Here is a 25,688-nt window from a genome sequence, read left to right on the forward strand (position 1 = left end):
CGAGTGACAGATGCCTTTTAACTCTTTGACTCTCTTGTTTACTGGCATCTGACTCAAGGAAAACCTTGGTCTATTTAGTTCTGGTGAATATTTATGCACAGACATAGGCAAAGAGGCATGTATTAGGTCTAAACATCCTGAACCTTTATTTGAGGTGTTGTTTGTCTCAGGATCTGCTTGGCTCAAGACACAAACACAAACATGATTTTTTTATACATTGCTTATATCAAATGTTAAACTTTAATAAAAATTGCATGAAGGCATCTATACGTATAAAGTGCTGGATGGCACAGCACAATGTGCCAGGTGTCTGCTTCCAGAAAATATATGGGTTTAAGAGTATATGATTTACTTTATTTATAATGTAGACTTTATTTGTGGTTGTCAAAAATTTAAAAATTACCCAGGCACCAATATCTTGAGACATCTGTAACATGCCAAATGAGGATTGAGCTATTGAGTACTCAGAACAGCAGCCATACAGCTCTTTGATATGGATTCTGGGTGTTTAGCGGTATACCACATTATTTAAAATAAAGACACAAAGTTGGAGGTTTAGGATGAGAGTCAGATGCGCAATTGGTTAAAGGGGTTATCCACCATAAGGTGGTTTTAGTACGTACCTGGCAGACAGTAATGGACATGCTTAGGAAGGATCTGCGCTTGTCTTGGGGCTAAATGGCTATGCTGTGAGATTACCATAACACTGTGGCTAGCTTTTTGTGAACTAGTATTTCCTGTTTGACTTTTCTCTTTTTGACTACAACTCCCACAATTCCATTTTCCTCCCTCCCACACATCAGCCACCCCACCCATTAAAACATACATGAGCTGCAGACCAGTGGTTTTCAATCAGGGTGCCTACAGCTGTTGCATTAGTTGCAGATTGATCCCTCCACCCATTGAAGCAGACAGGCTCCCTGTCATCAGCTGACTAGTGAGTCAGGTCTCGGCCGCATTGCAACCCGGGAAAAATCTGAGACAACAGTCATTTTGTATGCTGTTAAAAATAAATAGTGGGGTGAAAATCACAGAAGAATTGTGAGAAAACCATCACACACAGGTACAGACACTATATTATGAACTACACTAACTTTACAGCCCCTGTAGCATAGTCAGATAAAAAAAATTCCTGGAATACCCCTTTAACTAGGCTGAAAGGTTCGAGTCAGGATCTTTTCAGCAGTGGTAAATGGACCAGGGATGGTCAGCTGCATGACCCCAGCTTAGCCCTACAGGCCCCACAGATTGTAATTAAGTTTTTCAGGTTTCGTTATGTTGTCCATTCATTTGACAGGGCATCCTGGTCCTCATTTACTATTGCAAACCCAACATGTTTTGTCGGGTTGTGCGTCAGATTTTGGCGCCCCAGAACTGAGAAAAACCTGACTATCTCTCCATTTTACTGAGAAAACCCGAAAAATGGTTGTGCCCATCGGGGAAAGGGGCTTGGCCATCAAAAAGGGGCATGTTCCCGACATTTTCACAAAAAAACAACATATTTACTAAGGATTCCACACAAAATGTGGAGGATTTCAGAGGAAAACCCGACAGATCAGAGCATGTGTAAAAAAAAAGCAAAATGTAGGGAAAAGTGCAAAATGTAGGGAAACCTTAGTAAATACCATAGAAGAAAAAATTGTGGGAAATTAAAACCCACAAAGAAAACTACACTCCACTCTTAGTAAATCAGGGGCTGGATTAATTCTGTGAAAAAGGCCCTGAATGATGTGGAGAACCCAGCCTAAGACTCTTAATACAACTGTTAATTAGGCTGTACTGTTGGTGCGCCCACTGGTTTAACCCTATATTGGCATCTTATAGATCCTCTCATTTCAGCATCTTTGCCTTATGACAAATGTGCTCTAAAGCATACCTGACAATTAAAGGGGTACTCCTAATACATCTTATTCCCTATCCAAAGGATAGGGGATAAGATCTCTGATCGCGGGGGTCCTGCTGCTGGGGACCCCCGCAATCTGTCATTTAGCATACACTTTTTGCGAGCTCTCCACAGCGCTAGAGGCTCCGAGTGTGCAGTTTGACGAACAAGGGGCAGGAGTATCGTGACGTCACAACTCCACCCCTGTGTAACGTCACGCCCCGCCCCCTTTAATACAGGTCTATGGGAGGGGGCGTGGCGTGACATCACACAGGAGTCGTGATGTCACAATACTCCGGCCCCGTGGTCATCACGCTGCACACTCGGAGCCTCCAGCATTGCGGAAAGCTCATTAAGGTAGGTGCTGAATGATAAGTTGCGGGGGACCCCCGCAGTCAGACATCTTATCCCCTATTCTTTGGATAGGGGATAAGACACATTAGGGCCGGAGTACCCGTTTAACGTAAAATTTTGACATGTCCTGGGGACAAATCAATAATTTGTCGGAGTCTGAGAGTTCAGACCCTGACCAGTGATAAGAATGAGCAGAGAGAGCCACACTGCCATGTGCTCCTCTCCCGTTCTGTGTCTATGAGATCTGGAGGGACACATAGACTTACATTGAAAGCCCATCTAGGTCTTGTGGCACAGACCTAGAAAAGAATGCGCTAAGCAGACACTTCTCTGAGCTTGTTCTTATGAGCGGTTGGGGTTTGTACACTCAGATAAAAACTTACCACATATCAAAAGTTTTTATTTAAATGACAAGGAACATTTAAATACAGAAAGTTTGTTTTCTACACAAAAAACACATAGGATGGGTTGTTGGTTCAGAGAGTGACCAACCTGATCCCAACTTTCATATATTTGTCTTTGGCTTGAGGTAAACTCTCAGTCAGTGCACAAACTTTTTTTTTATGTTTTTCATAAAAAATTCAGAGATTCCTGCAGTAAAATGCTGGGAGCATATATGATATACTCCAATTTTGGTTCCCTCCAGAACACGTTGTGAAAAAATCATCTATGTTTCCAAAATCTTGCTTGGTTTGTAAAAGCCAGGTCTTTATTGTGTTAAGGTCTCTTGGAAAACTATGTAAAATTATATTAGGATCTTTCTTGTACCAGGAGTATGTACAGCCCTGCACAATGCAGGATGGCATATTGACTTACTGTAACAGGTAATGGTGCCTAGAAAAGATAACAGACAGGAAAGTATACATTATTTCATATGGATATGATCTCAAAGAAAAAAAAATACACAAAAGCATACCCTTACAAAGAGGTTCGAAGAAGAAAAGGAGTTCAGGCAGATGAAATGACTCACAATAAGCAAAGTTCTGTGGTGCTGCAATCAATCACCAGGTGCGGAGCTCCACTCGTAGCTCCCAAACATGCAGTATACATAAAGTTCCTGGGCTTTATACGCAAAGGCAGTGCTAGCATACACATGAAAAGATTAACTCACTGTTCCAGTAGAGCAGGGGTCCTCAAACTTTTTAAACGGGGGGCCAGTTCACGGTTCCTCAGACCGTTGGAGGGCCGGACTATAGATAACAAAACATGAACAAATTCCTATGCACACTTATATATCTTATAAGTGGACTATCACTGTACGCAGCACAGTTCCCCCCACATTAGGTTGGCAGTATAGATCCCCCACATTAGGTTGTAGTTCCCACACATTAGGGTTGGCAGTACAGTAACCCCACATTAGGGTTGGCAGTACAGTTCCCCCACATTAGGGTTGGCAGTACAGTTCCCCCACATTAGGTGCAGTATAGATCCCCCAAATTAGGTGCAGTATAGCTCCCCACATTAGGTGCAGTATAGCTTCCCACATTAGGTGCCGTATAGCTCCCCACATTAGGTGCAGCATGTTCCCCCACATTAGGTGCAGTATAGATCCCCACATTAGGTGCAGTATAGATCCCCCAAATTAGGTGCAGTATAGATCCCCCAAATTAGGTGCAGCATGTTCCCCCACATTAGGTGCAGTATAGATCCCCCACATTAGGTGCAGTATAGATCCCCCAAATTAGGTGCAGTATAGATCCCCTAAATTAGGTGCGGTATAGCTCCCCACATTAGGTGCAGTGTTCCCCCACATTAGGTGCAGTATGTTCCCCCACAGACATACAGCCTCCAGCCATACAGTGTCCGGACATAGCAGTAAGTCTCGGGACCAAAGGAGCGGTGGTCGGAGCACCGAAGCTGACGTGCCTCTGGTAACACTTACCTAGCTGGCCAGCGCACGTCCTCATCGCTGCCCCGCTCCTCCACGCTCCGTTGCTATGGGCGCACGCACGGCATCAGTGCCGTCCCTGCGTGCGCCACCTTCCCGGCAGCCCCTGCATTTTTAAAGTAAACGCGGGGCCTCCGAGAGCGCATCCCTGTGTCCCGAAAACATCTTTCGGGACACAGGGATGTCCCAGGCAGCGGCGGGCCGGATAAATGTCCCGGGCCGCATGTGGCCCGCGGGCCGTAGTTTGAGGACCCCTGCAGTAGAGTATAAACGACCAGCCGGTCTTCTTAATTTTTTTCTATTTTTTTCAATAAAGTGCAGTATGCAACATTTACAATTCAGCCAGGTATTCACAGCTCAGAGGCAACAGGATATGACGCGACTTTTCGAGGGGCACGCCCCCTTACTCATGCGTACCTGAACCTGTTGAAAGACCTCCTTATGTACGTATATGCACACCTACTTTCAATTAGTTAAGATACGTTCTATAAATATATTAATAACATTTTTACAAATACATTGTACTTTATACTTTCTAATATTATAAATATTATAAGAACGGTCTAAAACTACATATTTCATTAAATCCTGAAGGTTGGATAGTTTCAAGTTCTGTTATCCAGATCCTTCCCTACGGAGAAGCTGCTTTTTGTTACTTTCCCTATTCACACCTTGCATTATCTGTTCTATTACTTGCCATCTTAAATCACTGGTTCTATGGTTGTTTTCTATCCATCTATGTATGGTTTAAATAACACTACATTGGATGTCCACCTATGGTGGCTATCAATAAAAAAAAATTCAAAAGCCCCCACATAGATAGTGATGATGATGACCAAGACAACTATGATGGCCAACCATGGAAGTATAGTCCTAGCTGCCTTGGAAAAGCTGAAAAAGGATGGTGATCTGTATTGCTATAGCACGTTGACAGCCATATTGAGAGCATGAAGGAAACAGATGAGTACGGATAAAAGAAACATCCAAAAGGTCAACTGTCACTGCAGCACTCCACTAACATGGTTGCAAAGATACACTTAAAGACGGTGAGAAACAAGATTCTCTGGTTAAAATTTATAAACATAAATATATATGTATATATATATAATTATATATATATATATATATATATATATATATATATATATATATTCAGGATCCGGACTAGTATGCAGCGAGGACACTGGAGGTGGATCCTCGGTGTCAGTGGGGTGATGGCGTGGGCCGTACCAGGGGAACACTGGTTTTCACCAGAGCCCGCCGCAAAGCGGGATGGACTTGCAGTGGCAGGTAACCCCCAGGTCATTCCACCCGATAGCGACTCAACCCCAACTGACAGCTGAGACAGGCGCAGTACACAGGGACAAGGCAAGAGCAAGGTCGGACGTAGCAGAAGGTCAAGGCAGGGAGCAAGAGTCATAGTCAGGGGCAACAGCAGAAGGTCTGAGTACACAGGCTTGGGAACACACTAAACGCTTTCACAGGGCACTAAGGCAACAAGATCCGGCGAGGACAGGAAGGGGAAGTGGGTTTAAGTAGTGCTTGGGTGTAAAACACTGATTGGGCCAGGCACCAATTAATGGTGCACTGGCCCTTTAAATCCGAGAGCCGGCGCATGTGCGCCCTAGAGAGCGGGGCCGCGCACGCTGGGACAGAACAGCAGGAGGATGGGGCAGGTGAGGAGATTGTGATGCGACCCGCGGGCGGGCGCATCCCGCTACGCGGATTGCATCCCCGCCGGTAATAACAGTGCAGCGCTCCCGGTCAGCGGGTCTGACCAGGGCGCTGCACACAGAAGAACGCCGCGAGCGCTCTGGGGAGGAGCAGGGACCCGGAGCGCTCGGTGTAACAGTACCCCCCCCCCCTTTGGTCTCCCCCTCTTTTTGGAGCCCAGGAATCTGCGGACAAGCTCCTTGTCAAAAATGTTGGCCTCAGGTTCCCAGGACCTTTCTTCAGGGCCACAATTCTCCCAATCATTTAAAAAAAAAATCTTTTACCTCGGACGATCTTGGAAGCAAGGATCTCTTTGACAGCGAAGACATCAGAGGAGTCAGAAACAGGAGCAGGAACAGTAACCTTGGGAGAAAAGCGGTTAGGCACAAGAGGTTTGAGAAGAGACACATAGAAAAAGAAAGGAGGTTATGGCAAAGTCTACTTAGGAAGAGACATCATACGAAAAGAATATGTGGCCATTAAAGAAACAAAAAAGAAGTGGTTCACAAGATATGGACACATATTTATAGAGCGTGATGTCCTCCAACTCTCCCACCAGTGTCCTTATTTAATCCATGCCCTGGCAGCCTTCCAATCACTACGGAGTGTCTACTATGTTATGGAGGTGGCCACCAGAGGGGATCTGCATAACTTTATCCTAAGGTACAGTCCTCTTGTTGTCAGAACAGCAACATTTATCACAGCTGAGGTGGTTTGTGGCGTACAGTTCTTACACAGTAAAGACATTGGGGGAGATTTATCAAACTGTGTGAGAGAAAAAGTGGAGTGATTTCCCCACAGCAACCAATCACAGTTCAGCTTTCACTTTACCACAGCTCGTTAGCTGAGCTGTGATTGGCTAGTGTGGGAAAATCACTCCACTTTTCTCTCTCACACAGTTTGATAAATCTCCCCCATTGTCCATAGGGACCTCAAACCGGCAAACATTCTTCTAACCCAAGATGGCCATATTTTGGCCTTGCTGTGAGAGATGTTTTCCGGAAGACCAGAGGTACACCGGGGTACGCAGCCCCAGAACTTGTAAAGAACAAGGCACATGGGAGAGGAGTGGACTACTATTCCATTGGCATCATCCTATATAACTTGCTAACTGGACAGCTTTCAGTTTACAGGATATCTGATATATTTTACCCATGGTTCCTGACTCAGTAAACATCATAAGTAGACTGCTTTGTAAAGACCAGTTTCAGAGGTTAGGAGTTACATGCGACACAGGAGACATTGTTTTTTTTCAGACATTAACTGGGAAGATGTGGAAGCCAGAAGGATGAGACCACCAGCAAACATGACGGCAGGTCCTGCTATGATTTACCCAAATGCTGAAGAAACTGGGCACCTTGTGGAACAACCATTGGAAATCACAGCTAAAACTCACAAGATCTTTAATGATTTTAGCTTTGTGTGTCCTGCATGGTCGGATTATTATCATCCTATCATCATTCAGACCGAGGACAATCGCATGGGTAAAAGGCTATTCAGGAAAAAGAAAAAACCCTAATACCCTAACCACATCCATGCCCTATATGATTGGTCAAAGTCTCCTTCTTCCACAATAACTTACCTTATTTTCTACCATCTTTGCTGTCAATAAAGGCTGTGCCACCATTTGTATATGTGTTTCTTTATAAATGATGGTTGGGAAGCTGGGGACATTACAACAATATATTATGTGTCTATATGGCAAATACCTAAAGTATCCCAAAGGGAGATATTGGGGGAGATTTATCAAAACCTGGGCAAAGAAAAGTTGTCCAGTTGCCCATAGCAACCAATCAGATTGCCTCTTTTATTTTTAACAAGGCCTCTGCAAAATGAAAGAAGGGATCTCATTGGTTGCTATGGGAAACTTGTCAACCTATCCTCAGCACAGGTCCTGATAAATCTCACCCTAACTAGTGTGTCTCCAGCTGTTGCAAAACTACAATTCCCAGCATGCCCATGCATGCATGGGCATGCTGGGAGTTGTAGTTATGCAACAGCTGGAGATGCACTGTGTAGTGTTAGGCCATGTCCACACTACGGAATTCAGCGAGCGGAGATTCCGTAGTGTGAACGAACCCTTACACCCTAGCTTGAACTGTATATACAGTGGGGGAGATCTAACAAAACCTGTCCAGAGATAAAGTGGCTACCATAGCAACCAATCAGATTGCTTCTTTCATTTTTAACAAGGCCTCTGCAAAATGAAAGAAGGGATCTGATTGGTTGCTATGGGCAACTGTCCCTTTGCACAGGTTTTGATAAATCTCCCCCATTAGTGTCTGGGATTCTGATGGTTCCTGTTTTATCAATGAAAGTTCACATAGGTCTAAGGTCTAAGTTTCCACTTGTTTTTTTCTGGCAGTTTTTGTAAATATGCCTCTGCAGTTTTTGAGCCAAAGTCAGAAGTGGATCCATAAGGGAGGAGAAGTGTAGGTCCTTCCTTTATATGTCCTATTCCTTATGGATCCACTTCTGGCTTTGGCTCAAAAACTGCAATGGCAGTTTTCCAAAAACTGCCAGAAAAAAAAACCAAGTGGAAACTTAGCCTTAAAGGGGTACTCCGGTGCTTGTTCGCTCCGGGTCTGATTACCGGCGACCACAGGGCCGGCAGAGTGTGAGGTCACGCCTCCGCCCCGTGTGACGTCACGCTCTGCCACTCAATGCAAGCCTATGGGAGGGGGTGTGACATCACACCCTGCCGGCCCTGTGATTGCCAGTAATCAGACCCAGAGCGAACATGCTCCGGGGACTGATTTTAACTGGGGTGCTGCGTGCAAGATCACGGGGGTCCCCAGCGGTGGGACCCCCGCGATCAGGCATCTTATCCCCTATCCTTTGGATAGGGGATAAGATGTCTAAGCGCCAGAGTACCCCTTTAAAACTAGTGAATCATAAAAAATATATAAATTGGGTATTGTTGTAATTGTCCAACTCAAACATGTTTTTTTAGTTTGGTCAATACAAAATATTGGTCTTTTGGTTAATTGGTCTTGCAAAAAAACAAGCCCCTTTATGGGTCCGTAAATGGAAAAATAAGAGTTAAGGCTCTTACAAGGAGAGGAGGAAAAAAAAATGTAAGTATAATAAAGTAAAAATTGGCTGTAGCCTTAAGCGGTTAAAATGTGAGGCTAATTTTGTATTATTTTTCTTTTAAACCTCAGAATACAGTGTGAACGCAACCCTAAAATACATGTATAAAATGGGTCCTCCTCCTTATTAAGCTCCTTTCATACTATACATTCTTCCGTTTTTTAAAGATCCGTTATATGTTCCGTTTTGAAAACCCTGAAAATCGGCCGTTACAAAATCCCATTATAGTGTATGGGATTTTTACATTATCCATTCTAATTAGTCATAACCCGTTTTTAATAATGGACGTTATTTTGTGACGGGAGAAGGTAACGGAAGAAATAGTGCATGCAAAAATTCCTGACATGTCTCAGAGATGTGAAAAGTTTTGATCGGCTAGGGTCTCAGAGCCGCTGAAGGGGAGGTGCAAGATCTTAGGCTGGATTCACACACTATAGAATCCCCGGCGTGAAAAATTCCGTCTGGTGACTCCGAATGCGCTAGGACCGCGCGGATGTTGCCATTCACATAGACTGCGATGCCTGCGGCGTGCATTCTGCCTAAAGAAAGGACAAGACCATTCTTTAGGTGGCAGAATTTCAGCGGTGGAACGTCTGTCAATGAAATTCCATAGTGTAGACCAGTGGTCTTCAACCTGCGGACCTCCAGATGTTGCAAAACTACAACTCCCTGCATGCCCGGACAGCCGTTGGCTGTCCGCGCATGCTGGGAGTTGTAGTTTTGCAACATCTGGAGGTTCGCAGGTTGAAAACCACTGGTGTAGACTATGGTATAATTCCGTAGACTATAAAGAATGTATAGTGTGAATGGGGCCTTACTCTGCATGGAGGAAGCAGGAGGTCCATGCATGTCATGGGCCAGTGTTTCCCAACCAGGTTGCCTCCAGCTGTTGCAAAACTACAACTCCCAGCATGCCCAGGCATGCTGGGAGTTGTAGTTTTGCAACAGCTGGAGGCTTCCTAGTTGGGAAACGCTATTGATCTTTCTATAGGGTCCTACAAGCTATCCCCAAATCCAAGTAGCCCCTATCTCTATAGAGTAAAGCATAGAGGGTCCTGGCCATACTGGAGATCTCTGCTCCTCACTACTGTCCCCCAGCTGAGCTCCAGACCTCCCCGCTTTGTAGACTGGTGCAGCTTCCTAAATATTTGTCCCTTCCCGTCGGGCCTTGCGGCTGACAGGACGCATGCGCAGTGGCCGCTCTCGGACCGGAGGCTGTAGCCTGGCTGCTGAGGCGCTTGCCCTCGCGAGCTGCGTTTCCCGGCAGGCCTAGCGGCGGCCTCAGTGTTCGGCCTGTGCTCTGCTCTTTCCCCCCTCGCCCAGTAACTAGTAGCCGGTGCTGCGTCACGATCGCTCCCGGAGCCCGGGACCCGTGGCGGCAGCAGTGGGGGCCGCAGTGGTGGAAGAAGAAGAAAAAGAGGAGGAGGGGGAAGGAGGAGCAGAGGCGGCGGCTGCCTGGTAGGAAGGCGGCTGGAGGCGGCGGCGGGCGGCTTGGCGGTGCTCGGGTGCTCGGTCGGTCCGCGGCTCTGGGAGACGCCGCTCAGCTCCCGGGAGCGGCCACCAGACACACAGCGGTCACGGCCCGGGACTCTGGGGCAGGCGGCTTAGGCCGCCGCAATACAAGGAAAATCGGTGAGAAGGGAACACGGGGAAGGCACCGGCGTGTGCTGGGACTTGTAGTTCCTTCTGCTTGGTGGAGATACTCAGGTGTCCTTCACCACGTGTTTGAGGTGCTTTCTCGTTGTGGAACTACAAGCCCCAGAAAGATAAGATGTTGGGTACCAGTTGTTCTCCCCTTAAAGGGGTATTCCGATGGAAAACATTCAACTGGTGCCAGAGAGTTAAACAGATTAGTAAATTACTTCTATTAAAAAATCTTTACCCTTCCAGTACTTTTTAGCAGCTGTATGCTGCAGAGGAAATTCTTTTCTTTTTGCATTTCTTTTTGTCTTGTCCACAGTGCTCTCTGCTGACACCTGATGCCCGTATCTGGAACTGTCCAGAGCAGGAGAAAATCCCCATAGCAAACCTATGCTGCTCTGGACAGTTCCTGATGCTGACAGAGGTGTCAGCAGAGAGCACTGTGGACAAGACAAAAAAGAAAAAAAATTCCTCCGTAGCATACAGCTGCTAAAAAGTAGTGGGAGGGTAAAGATTTTTTAACAGAAGTAATTTACACATCTGTTTAACCTTCTGGCACCAGTTGATTCAAAAAAAACGTACTTATTTTAAGCAGTAAATATTGTGCAGCCTGGCCATTGGCTTGTGGTACTTTCCTGTGCCCACCACAGCATGGTACAGTGCCCAGCGGTATTATGTGGGGGCATGGGGAAGTGTGTAGCATGTACCTTTCAGCTCACAATTACATACCGTATGCCATATATACACTGTAGAATGCTCAGTGCTGTCTTGCACCAAAAGCTGTTGACTTGAAAGGGGTGCTCCACTGGAAAACTTTTATTTATTTATTTATTTTTAAATCAACTGGTGCCAGAAAGCTAAACAGATTTGTAAATTACTTCTATTTAAAAAAAAATCTTAATCCTTCCAGTACTTATCAGCTGCTGTATGATCCACAGGAAGTTGTTTTCTCTTGGAATTTCTTTTCTGTCTGGCCACAGTGCTCTCTGCGGACACCTCTGTCCATGTCAGGAACTGTCGGGAGCAGGAGCAAATCCCCATAGCAAACCTAATTCAAAAAGAAAAGACCTTCCTGTGGATCATAACAGCAGTTAAGTACTGGAAGAATTAGGATTTTTTAATAGAAATAATTTACAAATCTGTTTAACTTTCTGGCACCAGTGGATTAAAAAAAAAATATATTCCAGTGGAATACCCCTTAACTTTTTATTTTATTTATATATTTTTTAAATCCTGCCCAGGCTGCTGGCATTGGAACAAATTCCTCAAAACTTGGACTTACCTCCCGGTGCCTCCAGTATTGCTACTCCATCCTCTTCCAGGTTGGGGGGCTGGGGGTCGCACGTCGGACTGCAGTTCAGGGCTGATTGGTTCAGCATCAGTGTCCTTCTTGCTGGGGTGCCAAATACATCATACCACTGTTTCCCACCCAGGGTGCCTCCAGCTGTTTCAAAAGTACAACTCCCAGCATGCCCGGACAGCCTTTGGCTGTCCGGGCATGCTGGGAGTTGTAGTTTTGCAACAGCTGAAGGCACCCTGGTTGGGAAACACTGTCAGACAGCCAATCACTGGCCGAGGAGGGACAGCGCTGCAGCTGGCAATCGGCTGAACTGCACTCTGATGCCTCCACAAAGAGGAGGATGGGGCAGTGATACCTCGGGAGTGGTTGGAGGTAAATCGAGATTTTTTTTTTTTTTTTTTTATGCTGGCAGTCTGGGCAGGATTGTCACCAAAAAAGTTAACCGCCGTAGTGAACCTTTTAGCAAGAAGCTCCACTCTAAAATCTGTAATCGTTTTTAAAAACCAAAGTGTCATTTAACAAAAAAATTCCTGACATGTCTCAGAGATGTGAAAAGTTTTGATCAGCTAGGGTCTCAGAGCTAGGACCGCGCGGACGTTGTCGTTCACATAGACTGCGATGTCTGCGGCGTGGATTCCGCCTAAAGAAAGGACTAGACCATTCTTTAGGTGGCAGATTTTCAGCGGTGGAACGTCTGTCGCTGAAATTCCGTAGTGTACACCGTGCAGCGGAATCCTATTGCTGGCATTCTGCTACACTGCAATTTTCTACCAAAATTCCTAAGCGGATTTCTAGTCCGAAATTCCGTATTGTGAACTTAGCCTTTCCGGTACCAGAGATGTGAGGGAGATTTTAAAATAGGTGGACACCTATGAAAGAATTTTGTTTTATTCAGTCTTTATTACAAATTGTGTTTAGTTCCTCTTCTGTAGCCTTTACAGCTGTGTTTCCCAACCTGTAACTCTCAGGCTGTTACAAAACTGCAATTGGGCTGTTTTGACTTGTCATTTTCAACAGCTGGATAATCATAGATTGTGGACCACTACAATACAGCAGCCCCTGTTCGGGCATGCTGGGAATTGTAGTTATGCAACAGCTGAAGGTCCACAGTTTGGACACCTAGGCTGTATGGAATAGCTGAGAATTACTGCTAATGGGTCTGCTGGCCCATCCGCAGCTGAAATCTATGTGATCAATGGCTTTGTTTATGGTACATTCTGGGAACATAGCCTAAAATGACCTAATATATCATTTTTTTTTTTATTTATTAAAGCAATAATGGTCAACATATGAGAACCATTATCACAATGGAGTTTCCAAGAAATGTCTTGACGCCCAATCATATTGAAAACGTATTCATCAAAATATTTCTAGCAAAAAGTTTTCCTTAGCGGACATTCCACTAACAGCGGAGCGCGGGCCGAACATGCTGGTGCTAGGACGGCTCAGAAATACACTGTCTTATAGACGGAAATGCATTTCCTTTCATAATCCGCAGAAAGAACAAACATGTCTATTGTTTCTGCGGACGCCGTAATCTGAATTTCTGCAGCTGAAACATCTGGCGTGGAAATTCTGCCGTGTGAACAGTGAAGCAGAATCCCATAGAAATCAATGGGACTCTGCTTCAGCGGATTGTTTGTGCAGAATTCTGCATGAACATGGCCTTTCAGTAGGGTAATGCCTGTAAGTAGAGTTAGAACTCGACGTTCCATTAAAGGAGAACTCCAGAATATAAAAATTGTCCTCCATACTGCCGGCAGAAAAAAAATAAAGATGTACATACCTTCCTTCGCTTACCGGGGCCTCCGGTAACCGTCTCCGGTCTCCACCGCGATCCTCTTCCTGGTTGCTGGTGGTCAGCGAGTCATATTGCACTCAGCAGTCATATTGCAATCATTGGCCGCAGTGAAGTCCCAACTGGGCCGGCGATAGGCTGAGCGGCAGTGTGAGAACGCTTCAGGACTCAAAATTCTTCACTACACCGGCACCTGCTGCCTGGGCCGAAAACGTCACACTGCCGCTCAGCCTATCGGCGGCCGAGTTGGGACTTCACTGCCGCCGTTGATTTGCTGAGTGCAGTATGGAGCAAAGGAATGGAGGTCGGGTGTCCAGCTCACAAAAATAAGTAAAACATAACTTTTGCTTCGCATATTTAAAACATGGAACAAAAAAAAAAACAAAAAACCTATAGGTGCCTTAAAAATAAACGCCGACGCGTTTCGAACTTGCTAAGAGTTCTTAGTTATGGCCATGACTAAGAACTCTTAGCAAGTTCAAAACGCGTCGGCGTTTATTTTTAATGCACCTATAGGTTTTCTGTTGTTGTCCGTACTCCAAGTCTGCTTGCAAAACCGCATGATAGCCGCATATCCATCCATCCATCCATTGATGTCCGCAGCGAGTGGTGAGCTGAACTACGTTCTTTTCCTTTATCCATCTGAGTGCAGTATGACTCGCCGACCACGGGCAACCAGGAAGAGGATCGCGGCGGAGACCGGAGCCGGTTACCGGAGGCCCTGGGGAGCGAAGGAAGGTATGTACATCTTTATTCGTTTTTTTTCTGCCGGCAGTATGGAGGACAATTTTTATATTCTGGAGTTCTCCTTTAATATGGAAATCCCATTAATCTGGAAATACAATGCTCTGGATTGCTGTTTGTAATGTCATCTAGGTTCATAGTTCTTAGGATTACTATAGAGATGGTCAGGTTGAATATCTTACTATTTCAAAGTACATTCAAAGTGTCTGTTGTCATAAAAAAAGTGTGTGTTCAGACACCCACCTATCTCTAGATATAGATGAGGGAAGCGTGCGGGAAAGTGTCATTCACCAGTTCCATGCTATTTTTCTCATGCTGCATGAAGCAAACCCCTTATAAACATATGGGGCTTGTCTCATGTAAGGAGCCAGAGGGAGAAGCGCTCAGCTGTACGCTTTTCCCCCCAACTGATAAAAACTTTAACGTGCCAAAAGTTTTTCTAAATGACAGTAATGTTTTAGGGAGATTCTTAATGGGGTTGAAGTATGCCTTTAGGAATTTAAGATGCTCTGTGTTAAAGAAAATATCTTTACGTTTTAATAGGAAAGAAAAAGAACAAGATGTCAAAAATCCGACGGAAGGTTACAGTAGAAAATACCAAGACCATATCGGATAGCACATCACGTAGACCAAGTGTTTTTGAAAGGCTTGGACCTAGCACAGGGACTAGTGCAGAGGTAAGAGCAGACTTTTTCACACACGCACACACTTCTGACTGCAGATTTCATCCTTTGCAATGCATAGGGTGCAATCCACATAAAGATCTGCATACAAAACATGCAGGTTTTGCTGTGGTATTGCAGCGGAGAAATCCAATGCTGGTGGACCTTCCCTTGAAGGAAAGCTTTATTTTGCAGCAACTTTAAAACCTTATGGCAGGGAATGACATTTCCAGCAATTCCTTTTGAGTATTTCTCTATTAGGCTAGGATCACACCAATAAGTGGACTACATTTTGGGTGTTAGCCTACTAATGCATTATGTGACGTAGCAGCATAGGCTATAATTAAATAATAAACTAGAGGCTCTTGTGTTTACCTATTCTGTTTGTTGCGGCATACGCAAATTGTCTGCCATCTATATTCCTATTTAGTTTCTGATGTGGTTATTTTAAGCCAAATGCATTTTTAATGATGCGTCTAGTTTTTCAGAGACACCAGAGTGTCATCAATCCTTTTGCTCTGAGACATACATAAATGCAGCATATGATCTGTGACACTATATAGAGCAGGGTCTTCAACCTACGGAACTCCAGATGTTGCAAAACTACAACTCCCAGCATGCCCGGACAGCCGTTGGCTGTCCGGGCATGCTGGCAGTTGTAGTTTTGCAACATCTGGAGGTCCGCAGGTTGAAGACCACTGATATAGAGCATCAGATGACACACAGGTTCAGTTTGTCTCCTAGTTTTACACCCAGGAGAGCAGTGGCAGGCTGTATCTCATAGGACAAAATAGAGAGTCAGGGGCGGTGTAGAACTACAGCTCATCAGTATAGACTCACCTGCTATATCACTGGTCAGGGCAGAAATGTTCTATTCAGCGGCACTATGTTTATGGGGGTAACACAGAGATGAGAAAGTAGAGCAGAGCTGGGATATGTCAAAGCTGCCAGGAGGTGTTGTAAAATCCTGTAGTTCAAAGCAGGGATCGACCGATATAGATTTTTTTTTTTTTAGGGTCGATACCGATAATCTGTGACCTTTCAGGCCGACAGGCGATAACTTATACCGATATTCCGGTATAAGTTATTGGCTATTTCCAATGCACCCCCCACCCAGCTCCTCAGAAGCTGCTGCAGATCAATGGTTTTAAGCGGGTGCTTTAAATCAATGAACTGCAGCTTCTTTTGCGGGGCCAGAGACCACCGCCGCTACCCGCTTCTCTCCCCATGCCTGTCCTGGGGTCCTCCCTAGTCCAACCACCACCGCCGCTGCCCCATTGCCTCTACCATCCCCGGCTTTATAATTACCTGTTCCCGGGGTCCGCGCTACTTCTGGCCCCGGCGTCGTCCTGAGCTGTCACTGTGCGCACTAACGGTGACGTCGCGTTGAGGACGTCACTCGTCATTGAGTTGCGCAGCGAGCAGGACGTCGCAGGAGCCAGAAGTAGCGCCGGCCCCGGAAACAGGTAATTATAAAACCAGGAATGGGGGAGGCAATGGGGCGGTGGTCGTCTTTGGCTGTGGAGGGGGGGGGGGGGGGGGGGCATTATCGGCATATCGGCAAGGTAATTGCCGATACCGATAATGTCCAAAATCGTGAATATCGGCCGATAATATCGGCCAAACCGATAATCGGTCGATCCCTAGTTCAAAGGACATTAGCTGGCACAGGAGAAGCCACTTCTTGTCACACATGAAAATTTAATTTTCTCGTCTGAAAAATGGTCATGTGACATAGCTTCAGTAATGAAATGTATAGATGCAGCTGAGCGAAGATGAAATAGATTACAGGAATGTTGGGAGTAAATTTAGTATTATATGGGCAAAAAAGCACCCCAAACTGCTTCTTTACTGATGGTATATAGATAGACCAGCACAGTGATGAAGAAATAATCACCAGAGGCTGCTTGGCTGGGACTCTTGGCAGGATACAGATATGGGGGGAGATTTAACAAATCCTGTCCAGAGGAAAAGTTGCCCATAGCAACCAATCAGATCCCTTTTTTCATTTTTAACAAGGCCTCTGCAAAATGAAAGCGATCTGATTGGTTGCTATGGGCAACTAGGCAACTTTTCCTCTGGACAGGTTTTCATAAAACTCCCCCATGGTGTGTGGTAGGCTTTTTTACATAATGTTGAAAGGGTTCGTTTAAATATTTTTCATTATATGGCAGTATAAATGAAATCTGCTGAGCAGTGTTTGTCCATTCATTGAAATCGGCACAATGTATAGTATTTTCAGAGGGTTTATGATTAGTTTACATACAGCTTCCATAGACGGATTCCCATAGTATAGTATTGTTAGCTGCTTTTTAGCATGCCAACTCGGATTGGTCTTTGACTGTTTAGGTTCCACAAATGTAAACAGTTATACGCTGCATCATTGGTGGTTCAGGGGGTCGGATTAGCTCACCGCAACTAGATCTAACATAGCTACCTGTAAGAAAAAATATTTTGATAAAACTAGAGTTTAAAATATATCGATTTAAAGCTTCTTCCTTTTTTTATTTTTTTATTTTTTTTTGTCAGTAGTAAAACATAACAAGAACTATATGAATTGGGTATTAATGTGATAGAACTTACCAGAACGAAGTACAATTGGTCCCACAAAAAACAAGCCCTTATATGCCTCTGTAGATGGAAAATATGCTTCTTAGTTGAGAAGGTAAAAACTTAAATCCAAATGCAAAAGTTTCCTTGGTCATTAGGAGGTTAAGCAAATGCTATGTTATAAGGGTGATGGGAAGAGTCTACTATCTAACATTCTTAACATAGAATGCGTCAGCAGATCATAGCCATTATAGTATGACTTTATAGTAATTGTTTTACTTGCTTTTATAGAAACAGTCATTGCTTGTATTTCTTTCAGACTCAGTGTCGTAACTGGATGAAAACTGGTAACTGTGTGTATGGTAACACTTGTAGATATGTTCATGGCCCATCGCCAAGGGGAAAAAGTTATAGCGGTACTTACAGAAGGTAAGTAATACCAATTTTTCTCATGTAGATCCATCCTTTTATATTCTGTTAAAGAAATATGGTTAAAAACTGTTCCTAATGGTATTTTAAGACTAATTTTGTTTGTATAGCCTTGTTTTCTCACAGCAGCCAATCCCAGCTCAACTTTAACTTTACCAGAGCTTGTTAACCCCTTAACGACGAGCGCCATAAATGTACATCCCGGTGCGTTGGTACTTAACGCACCAGGACGTACATTTACGTCCTAAGCATAACCGCGAGCATCGGCGTGACTCCCGGCCCATGCGCGGCAGATCCCGCGGCTGTCCGCCATTAACCCCTCAGATGCCTTGATCAATACAGATCTCTGCATCTGCAGCATCGTGGTCACTAAAATGAATGATCGGATCGCCCGCAGCGCTGCTGCGGCGATCTGATCATCCTGCACGGCAGCCGGAGGTCCCCTCACCTTGCTCCGCTGCCTTCCCGGCGTCTTCTGCTCTGATCTGCCTTCCCACAGACCAGAACAGAAGATGACCGATAACCCTGATCAGTGCTATGTCCTATACATAGCACTGAACAGTATTAGCAATCGAGTGATTGCTATAAATAGTCCCCTATGGGGACTATTAAAGTGTAAAGTAAAAAAAAATTGAAAAACCCCCTCCCCCAATAAAAAGTAAATTGTCCCATTTTCCCTATTTCACCCCCAAAAAGTGTTAAAAAAATATTTTACATACATATTTGGTATCGCCGCGTGTGTAAATATCTGAACTATTAAAATAAAATGTTAATGATACCGTACGGTGAACGGTGTGAAGGTAAAAAGTCCAAAATAGATGCTTTTTTATAGCATTTTATTCCCCAAAAAATTTATAAAAAAAATGGATTAAAAGTTCTATATAAGCAAATATGGCATCAATAAAAAGTACAGATCACGGCGCAAAAAATGAGCCCTCATACCGCCGCTTATACGGAAAAATGAAAAAGTTATAGGTCTTCAAAATAGTGGGATTTAAAACATACTAATTTGGTTAAAAAGTATGTTGTCATGGGTATCATTTTAATCGTATTGACCCAAAGAATAAAGAACACATGTCATTTTTATCGTAAATTGTACGGCGTGAAAACAAAACCTTCCAAAATTAGCAAAATTTCGGTTTTCTTTTTAATTTCACCACACAAATAGTATTTTTTTTGTGGTTGCGCCATACATTTAATGGTAAAGTGAGTGATGTCATTACAACGGACAACTGGTCGCGCAAAAAACAAGCCCTCATACTAGTATGTGGATGAAAATATAAGAGTTATGATTTTTTGAAGGCAAGGAGAAAAAAAACAAAAACGGAAAAATTTAATTGTCTGCGTCCTTAAGGCCCAAATGGGCTGCGTCCTTAAGGGGTTAAGATATCAAAACTGACCTGTGATTGGTTATGCCAAAACCATACAATTACTGTCCCCTGGCTGGTTGGTATATCTCGGCTAGCTCGCCTTCCTCCTACTTAGTGTTGACTAGAAGGCTGAAGCAGAACTACATATGTGCACCTATAATTGTCACCACAAAAATGACTACCATAAATTCCAAAAATAGATAAGCTTTATTAATAGAAAAAATAGAGAAAAATTTGATAACTGGACAAACAACCCCTAACCCATAAAATACATATACCCCAAATCATGCATGAGATCCCAGGTAACATCAACCATAATAGTGGAGTATGCCAAATAACAAAGATACCTCCTCCATACAATACTGTAAGGTAATGTCAACCATAGACCCTATATGATCAAAATATTACATCAAATCAGTACATTACCTGTGACAGGCATACTTCCAGTGACCATCAGAAGACCCCGTGCAACCTCAACAAATGTTGTTTTGTGGGTTTCCCCACTTCGTCAGGAGGTAATGTGTGCTCACCAAAGCTTGCTATTTATATATCCCTCAACAGGTGAGTTACCTCTCGGGTATAGTCTAGAAACACAAATGGCAATTAAAATCAAAGAATAAAAACACTTCTTATAAAAATGAACTGAAGTTCAGGTTTTCATTAAGTCCCCTAGGATTCACCGTATCCAATCTCACAATCCATTTAGTCTCTTTCTGTTGCAAAATTCTTGCCATATTTTCCCCTCTATTACCACCGTACACTCTATCAATCCTTTTAAATGTCAATAATCTCCAATTACTTTGGTGGTAATCGTGGAAATGTCTGGCTAATGGTTTCCATTTTAATTTCTCTGAGTCATAGTGGTTACTATTTTTGATGTCTCTAATATGCTCCAATATCCTCACCCTTAATTCCCTTGTGGGAATGTATGTTTTTCGGCAAGGACATTGCGCATAATAAACCACATTAGATGTCCTACAATTAACAAAGTGAACAATCTTGAATCTTTGTCCATCAGTACCCTCAAATTCATTCGAGCGCTCCATGAATGTACAGGCTGCACAATTACCACAGCACACATTCCCCCATTTGTGTCCCCTGGTATTAAGAAAATCGTGTTTTTAGGAGGAACATAATGACTAGATACTAATAGGTCACGGAGGTTTGAGGATCTCCTGGGTGTCAGTGCCGGGGTATCTGGTAAAATCTCACCCAGCTTTTTATCACGTAATAGTATGGGCCAATATTTCTTAAAGATATTTTTCATCGTCCCCCACTGCTTGTTGTATCGGGATATAAATCGTACTACCTCATTTCCCTTTTGGTCCCTCCAGTTTTTAACCAATAGTTTTTGTCGATCAATCCCACTGACATCCCTCCTAGTACGTGTTATCAGTTCCTGATCATAACCTCTACTCAAAAATCTATGTTCAATGTCCTTAACTTGTCTCTCATATATGTCCTGATCAGAGCACACCCTCCTGGCTCGTATAAACTGCCCCTTAGGGATAGCTTTAATTACATGTGGTGGATGAGAGGATTCTGCCTTCAAATACAAAGCAGAACTACAGGTCCTAACACTAGGCAACAAGCTATAAACATGACATTTTGGGCTAGTGTGTGTTAGGGGTTGTGGGAAACGTTTGATATTCTATTTTACTTTGTACCATATACTTTTGTATAGAGTGAAAAAAAAAATTATTACGGAACACCCTTTTTAACCCCTTAAAGGGGAACTCTGGTACATAAGTTCTTATACCCTATCCACAGTGTCTGATCGCAGGGGGTTCTAGCAGTTGGGCCCACCACGATCTCCTGCCAAGTGACCTCCTCTCCGTGCACAGATTACTATCGACCACCACACAGAGCGGTGGCAGTCATTCCCCTCCATGTATATGTATGGGAAATTGGGAGATACAGTGCTTGTGTATCTTTGGCTTTCCCGTGGAGGGGGCGTGTCTGCTACCGCTTCGTATTGTGGTCTATTTTTACTCTGACAGTCACATTTTTCAAATCTGATATGTGTCTAAGTGGTAATAACTCTTTACTGAGCGAATGTTTTTACCGGGTGAAGTTAGATTGTTTTTTCATGACATATTGTACATTATATTGGTGGTAAATTTTTGTACATACATGCAGAGCTTTTTTGTGTGAAAAATTTCTGGTGTTTCTATTTTCTTCATGGCACTCACTGTGCTGTAAAAATTATTCTGTGGGTCTTTACAAATATGGTGATACCCAATTTATATAGCTTTTTATTTTATTTCTCCTTTTTACAATAAAATAATTTTTTCCCTTTTTTGTGTTGACTTATTCTGTCAGCCATAAATCTTTATTTTTAGTCTGACCGCATTGTGTGAGGGCTTACCGTATATGCCGGCGGTATAAGACGACTTTGCGTATAAGACGACCCCCAACTTTTACAGTTAAAATATAGAGTTTGGGATATATTCGCCATATAAGACTACCCCTCCTACCGCGATGAACGGTACCTTGTAGTTCCCCCCACATTAGGTAGGCATCATGTTCCCCCACATTAGGTAGGCATCATGTTCCCCCACATTAGGTAGGCATCATGTTCCCCCACATTAGGTAGGCATCATGTTCCCCCACATTAGGTAGGCATCATGTTCCCCCACATTAGGTAGGCATCATGTTCCCCCACATTAGGTAGGCATCATGTTCCCCCACATTAGGTAGGCATAATGTTCCCCCACATTAGGTAGGCATAATGTTCCCCCACATTAGGTAGGCATCATGTTCCCCCACATTAGGTAGGCATCATGTTCCCCCACATTAGGTAGGCATCATGTTCCCCCACATTAGGTAGGCATCATGTTCCCCCACATTAGGTAGGCATCATGTTCCCCCACATTAGGTAGGCATCATGTCCCCCCACATTTAGGTAGGCATCATGTTCCCCCACATTTAGGTAGGCATCATGTTCCCCCACATTTGGTAGGCATCATGTTCCCCCAGATTAGGTAGGCAGTATAGTTCCCCTACAATAGTAGGCAGCTCCCCCACATTAGGTCGGGAGTTACCCCACATTAGGTCGGGAGTTACCCCACATTAGGTCGGGAGTTACCCCACATTAGGTCGGGAGTTACCCCACATTAGGTCGGGAGTTACCCCACATTAGGTCGGGAGTTACCCCACATTAGGTCGGGAGTTACCCCACATTAGGTCGGGAGTTACCCCACATTAGGTCGGGAGTTACCCCACGTTTGTAGGCAGCTCTCGCCACGTTTGTAGGCAGCTCTCGCCACGTTTGTAGGCAGCTCTCGCCACGTTTGTAGGCAGCTCTCGCCACGTTTGTAGGCAGCTCTCGCCACGTTTGTAGGCAGCTCTCGCCACGTTTGTAGGCAGCTCTCGCCACGTTTGTAGGCAGCTCTCGCCACGTTTGTAGGCAGCTCTCGCCACGTTTGTAGGCAGCTCCCCGCCACAGACATACAGCTTCCAGCCATATACAGTGTATGGCTGCAGGCTGTATGTCTGTACTGGTCTACCTCCACAGTGTTCCGATCACCGCTCCTCCGGCCCGGGTCACCATCTACTGCTATGGCCTATGGACCATAGCAGTAGGTGCCGGGACCATGGAGCGGTGACCGGATCACTTAAGATAGCATGGCCGGTCACTCACCAGGCCCCGGTCGGCGCGCGTCCTCCTGCAGTCCTCCTGGTCCTGCGCTCCTCTGCCTCTATGGTTGTACGCACGCAACGTTACTGACGTCCCGTGCGTACAACCATAGAGACTGAGGACCGGACCGCAGGAGGATCGTAGGAGGACACTGGGGAATGGTAAGTGACCGGCGGACATCCTTATGTCCCGAAAAGATTTTTCGGACACAGGGATGTTCAGCATAGGAATACCTATGATTATCTGCCCGGGCCGGCTCCTGTGTGCGGCTGCAGGCGGGGGCCGGCCAGAGCAGCTAAAAACTAATACTGTATACTAAAAACCAGGGGGCCTCCAGCTGTTGTAAAACTACAACTCCCAGCATGCCCGGACAGCCTTTGCCGTGCTGGGAGTTGAAGTTTCACAACAGCTGGAGGCACCCTGGTTTTTAGTATACAGTATTAGTTTTTACTTGCTCTGGCCGGCCCCCCGCCTGCAGCCACACACGCAAGCCGTACTGGGCAGATAATCAGAAGTTTTCCTATCCCGGACCTCAATACCCGGCGTATAAGACGACCCCCGATTTTTCAGAAGAAAATTCGGGGTTAAAAAGTCGTCTTATACGCCGGGATATACGGTATTTTTTGTGGAACAAGATATATATATTTTTTTATTGGTACCGTTTTTGCCATACATGCTACCTTTTAATTTTTTACCACTTTTTGGAACAAAATAACTTTGGGGACCAAAAAACACTTCTTGTTTATGTTACAAGCCATTAGGAATGTTTTTTGTTATGCATGGGACACAACAGTTTACGTAAAATACATACATAACTTATATACATACAAAATACATACATATACACACACAAAGGCACTAAAAGAAATTTTAGTTACTTATGTTCCTTGTGCTAGAGACTTCATCAAAGCCTAGAAACTTCATCGTACATTACAAGTACCTTTACATTAACGTCTATCATCAAAAATGATTCCTACTATTCTCTAGATATACTAAGGTTGAGACAAACCCATTATAAAACTATTTATAATTAAAGATTACAGTGGACAACCGGAGTGTCGAGATTTTAAGAAGAGGCGTGTGATCGAAAACATCTACTAGTCATTTCCTCAAAAATACATATCTGGTGGACCTTAAAAGCCATTCCTCTATTCTGCAGCCACTTTAATGGAATTAACTATTTGGCAGCTGCTAATAAAAGAGCAATCAAGATCTTTTTATGTGGTTTATAAAAGTCCAATCCTCTATTTAGTAGGGAGCAACCGATATCGATTTTTTTAGGGCCGATACCGATAATCACCTTTCAGACCGATAGCTGATAATTGCCCCCCCCCATCCTCTGCCCACATACCGCCGCCCCATCACCTCCCTCCATCCCCGGTGTTATAATTACCTGTTCCTGGGGTCCGCGAACCTTCTGGCTAAGTCGGCTGTCACTGTGCGCACTGACGGTGACGTCGCGTTGGGGATGTCACTCGTCATTGCACAGCGCACAGCAACAGCGCAGGAGCCAGAAGGATCACGGACCCCTGGAACAGGTAATTATAACACCGGGGATGGGGGGGGGGGGGGCGGTGATGGAGCAGAGGATGGGGGGGGGGGGGGCGGTGATGGAGCAGAGGATGGGGGGGGGCGGTGATGGGGCAGCGGCGGTATTTGGGCAGAGGATGGGGGGGGGGGGGTCGGCGGCGACGATGGGGCAGCGGCGCTATGTGGCCAGAGGAGGGGGGGGGGGGGAGGCGGCAATGGGGCAGCGGCGGTATGTAGACAGAGGATGGGGAGGCAAGGGGGCGGCGGTATGTGGGCAGAGGATGGGGGGGGAGGCAATGGGGCTGCGGCGGCGGTATGTGGGCAGAGGATGGGGGGAGGCAATGGGGCGGCGGCGGTATGGGGGGGGGCGGTGATGGAGCAGAGGATGGGGGGGGGCGGTGATGGGGCAGAGGATGGGGGGGGGGGCGGTGATGGGGCAGCGGCGGTATTTGGGCAGAGGATGGGGGGGGGGGCGGCGGCGATGGGGCAGCGGCGCTATGTGGCCAGAGGATGGGGGGGGGAGGCGATGGGGCAGCGGCGGTATGTTGACAGAGGATGGGGGGAGGCAAGGGGGCGGCTGTATGTGGGCAGAGGGGGGGGGGGGAGGCAATGGGGCTGCGGCGGCGGTATGTGGGCAGAGGATGGGGGGAGGCAATGGGGCAGCGGCGACGGTAGTCTCTGGCCGGGGGGGGGGGGGGGGATCGCATTATCGGCAAGGTAATTGCCGATACCGATAATGTCAAATCGTGAATGTCAAACCGATAAGCTGTCGATCCCTACTATTTAGTGTGAAACTTGGAACAGATGAATCTAGACTACGGATTCCTTCTACCACTCCCAACCGGGGACATGACCACCAGACTTGTAAATGAGAACCTACTGGAGTCTTACAAAGGCAACAAATATTAGTGTATAAAAAATGCCATCTATGCCATCTTGTCAACAACTTACCGTATTTATCGGCGTATAACACGCACTTTTAAAACTTAAATTTAAGGCAAAAAGTCTGCCTGCGTGTTATACGCCGATAAGTCTTCTGGTCACTGATTTAACCCCTTAGGGACCAAGGACTTACAGGTACGTCCTTGGTCCTG

General features: G+C 45.2%; 2 protein-coding genes across 8 annotated transcripts in view; one reads left to right on the forward strand and one right to left on the reverse strand.

Annotated features, from left to right (window-relative positions):
- Positions 1-2,791: 2,791 nt before the first annotated feature.
- On the reverse strand, positions 2,792-11,950 carry LOC130357399 (uncharacterized). The gene is made up of 4 exons (XM_056560092.1): positions 11,854-11,950; positions 9,996-10,533; positions 6,122-6,200; positions 2,792-3,070 (listed from the first exon to the last, which is right to left on the reverse strand). Exons 1-4 carry the CDS (start codon positions 11,948-11,950, stop codon positions 2,987-2,989), a joined length of 798 nt encoding a protein of 265 aa, XP_056416067.1. The 3' UTR covers positions 2,792-2,986.
- Positions 10,181-25,688, forward strand: part of ZC3H13 (zinc finger CCCH-type containing 13) — a 104,784-nt gene continuing 89,276 nt past the window's right edge. For 4 of the 7 annotated variants that reach the window (XM_056555398.1, XM_056555400.1, XM_056555401.1 and 1 more), the window contains exons 1-4: positions 10,182-10,562; positions 14,322-14,407; positions 14,957-15,090; positions 17,945-18,054. In XM_056555398.1, the coding sequence (XP_056411373.1) occupies positions 14,323-14,407; positions 14,957-15,090; positions 17,945-18,054 (329 nt within the window). In that variant the 5' untranslated portion in view covers positions 10,182-10,562; position 14,322. Of the gene's footprint in view, positions 10,563-14,321; positions 14,408-14,956; positions 15,091-17,944; positions 18,055-25,688 lie in introns of all 7 variants that reach the window. The other 3 variants (XM_056555399.1, XM_056555404.1, XM_056555403.1) reach the window with 3 other exon arrangements.

The sequence above is a fragment of the Hyla sarda genome, chromosome 2, assembly GCF_029499605.1.
Source record: "Hyla sarda isolate aHylSar1 chromosome 2, aHylSar1.hap1, whole genome shotgun sequence".
In the NCBI taxonomy this organism is placed as follows: domain Eukaryota; kingdom Metazoa; phylum Chordata; class Amphibia; order Anura; family Hylidae; genus Hyla; species Hyla sarda.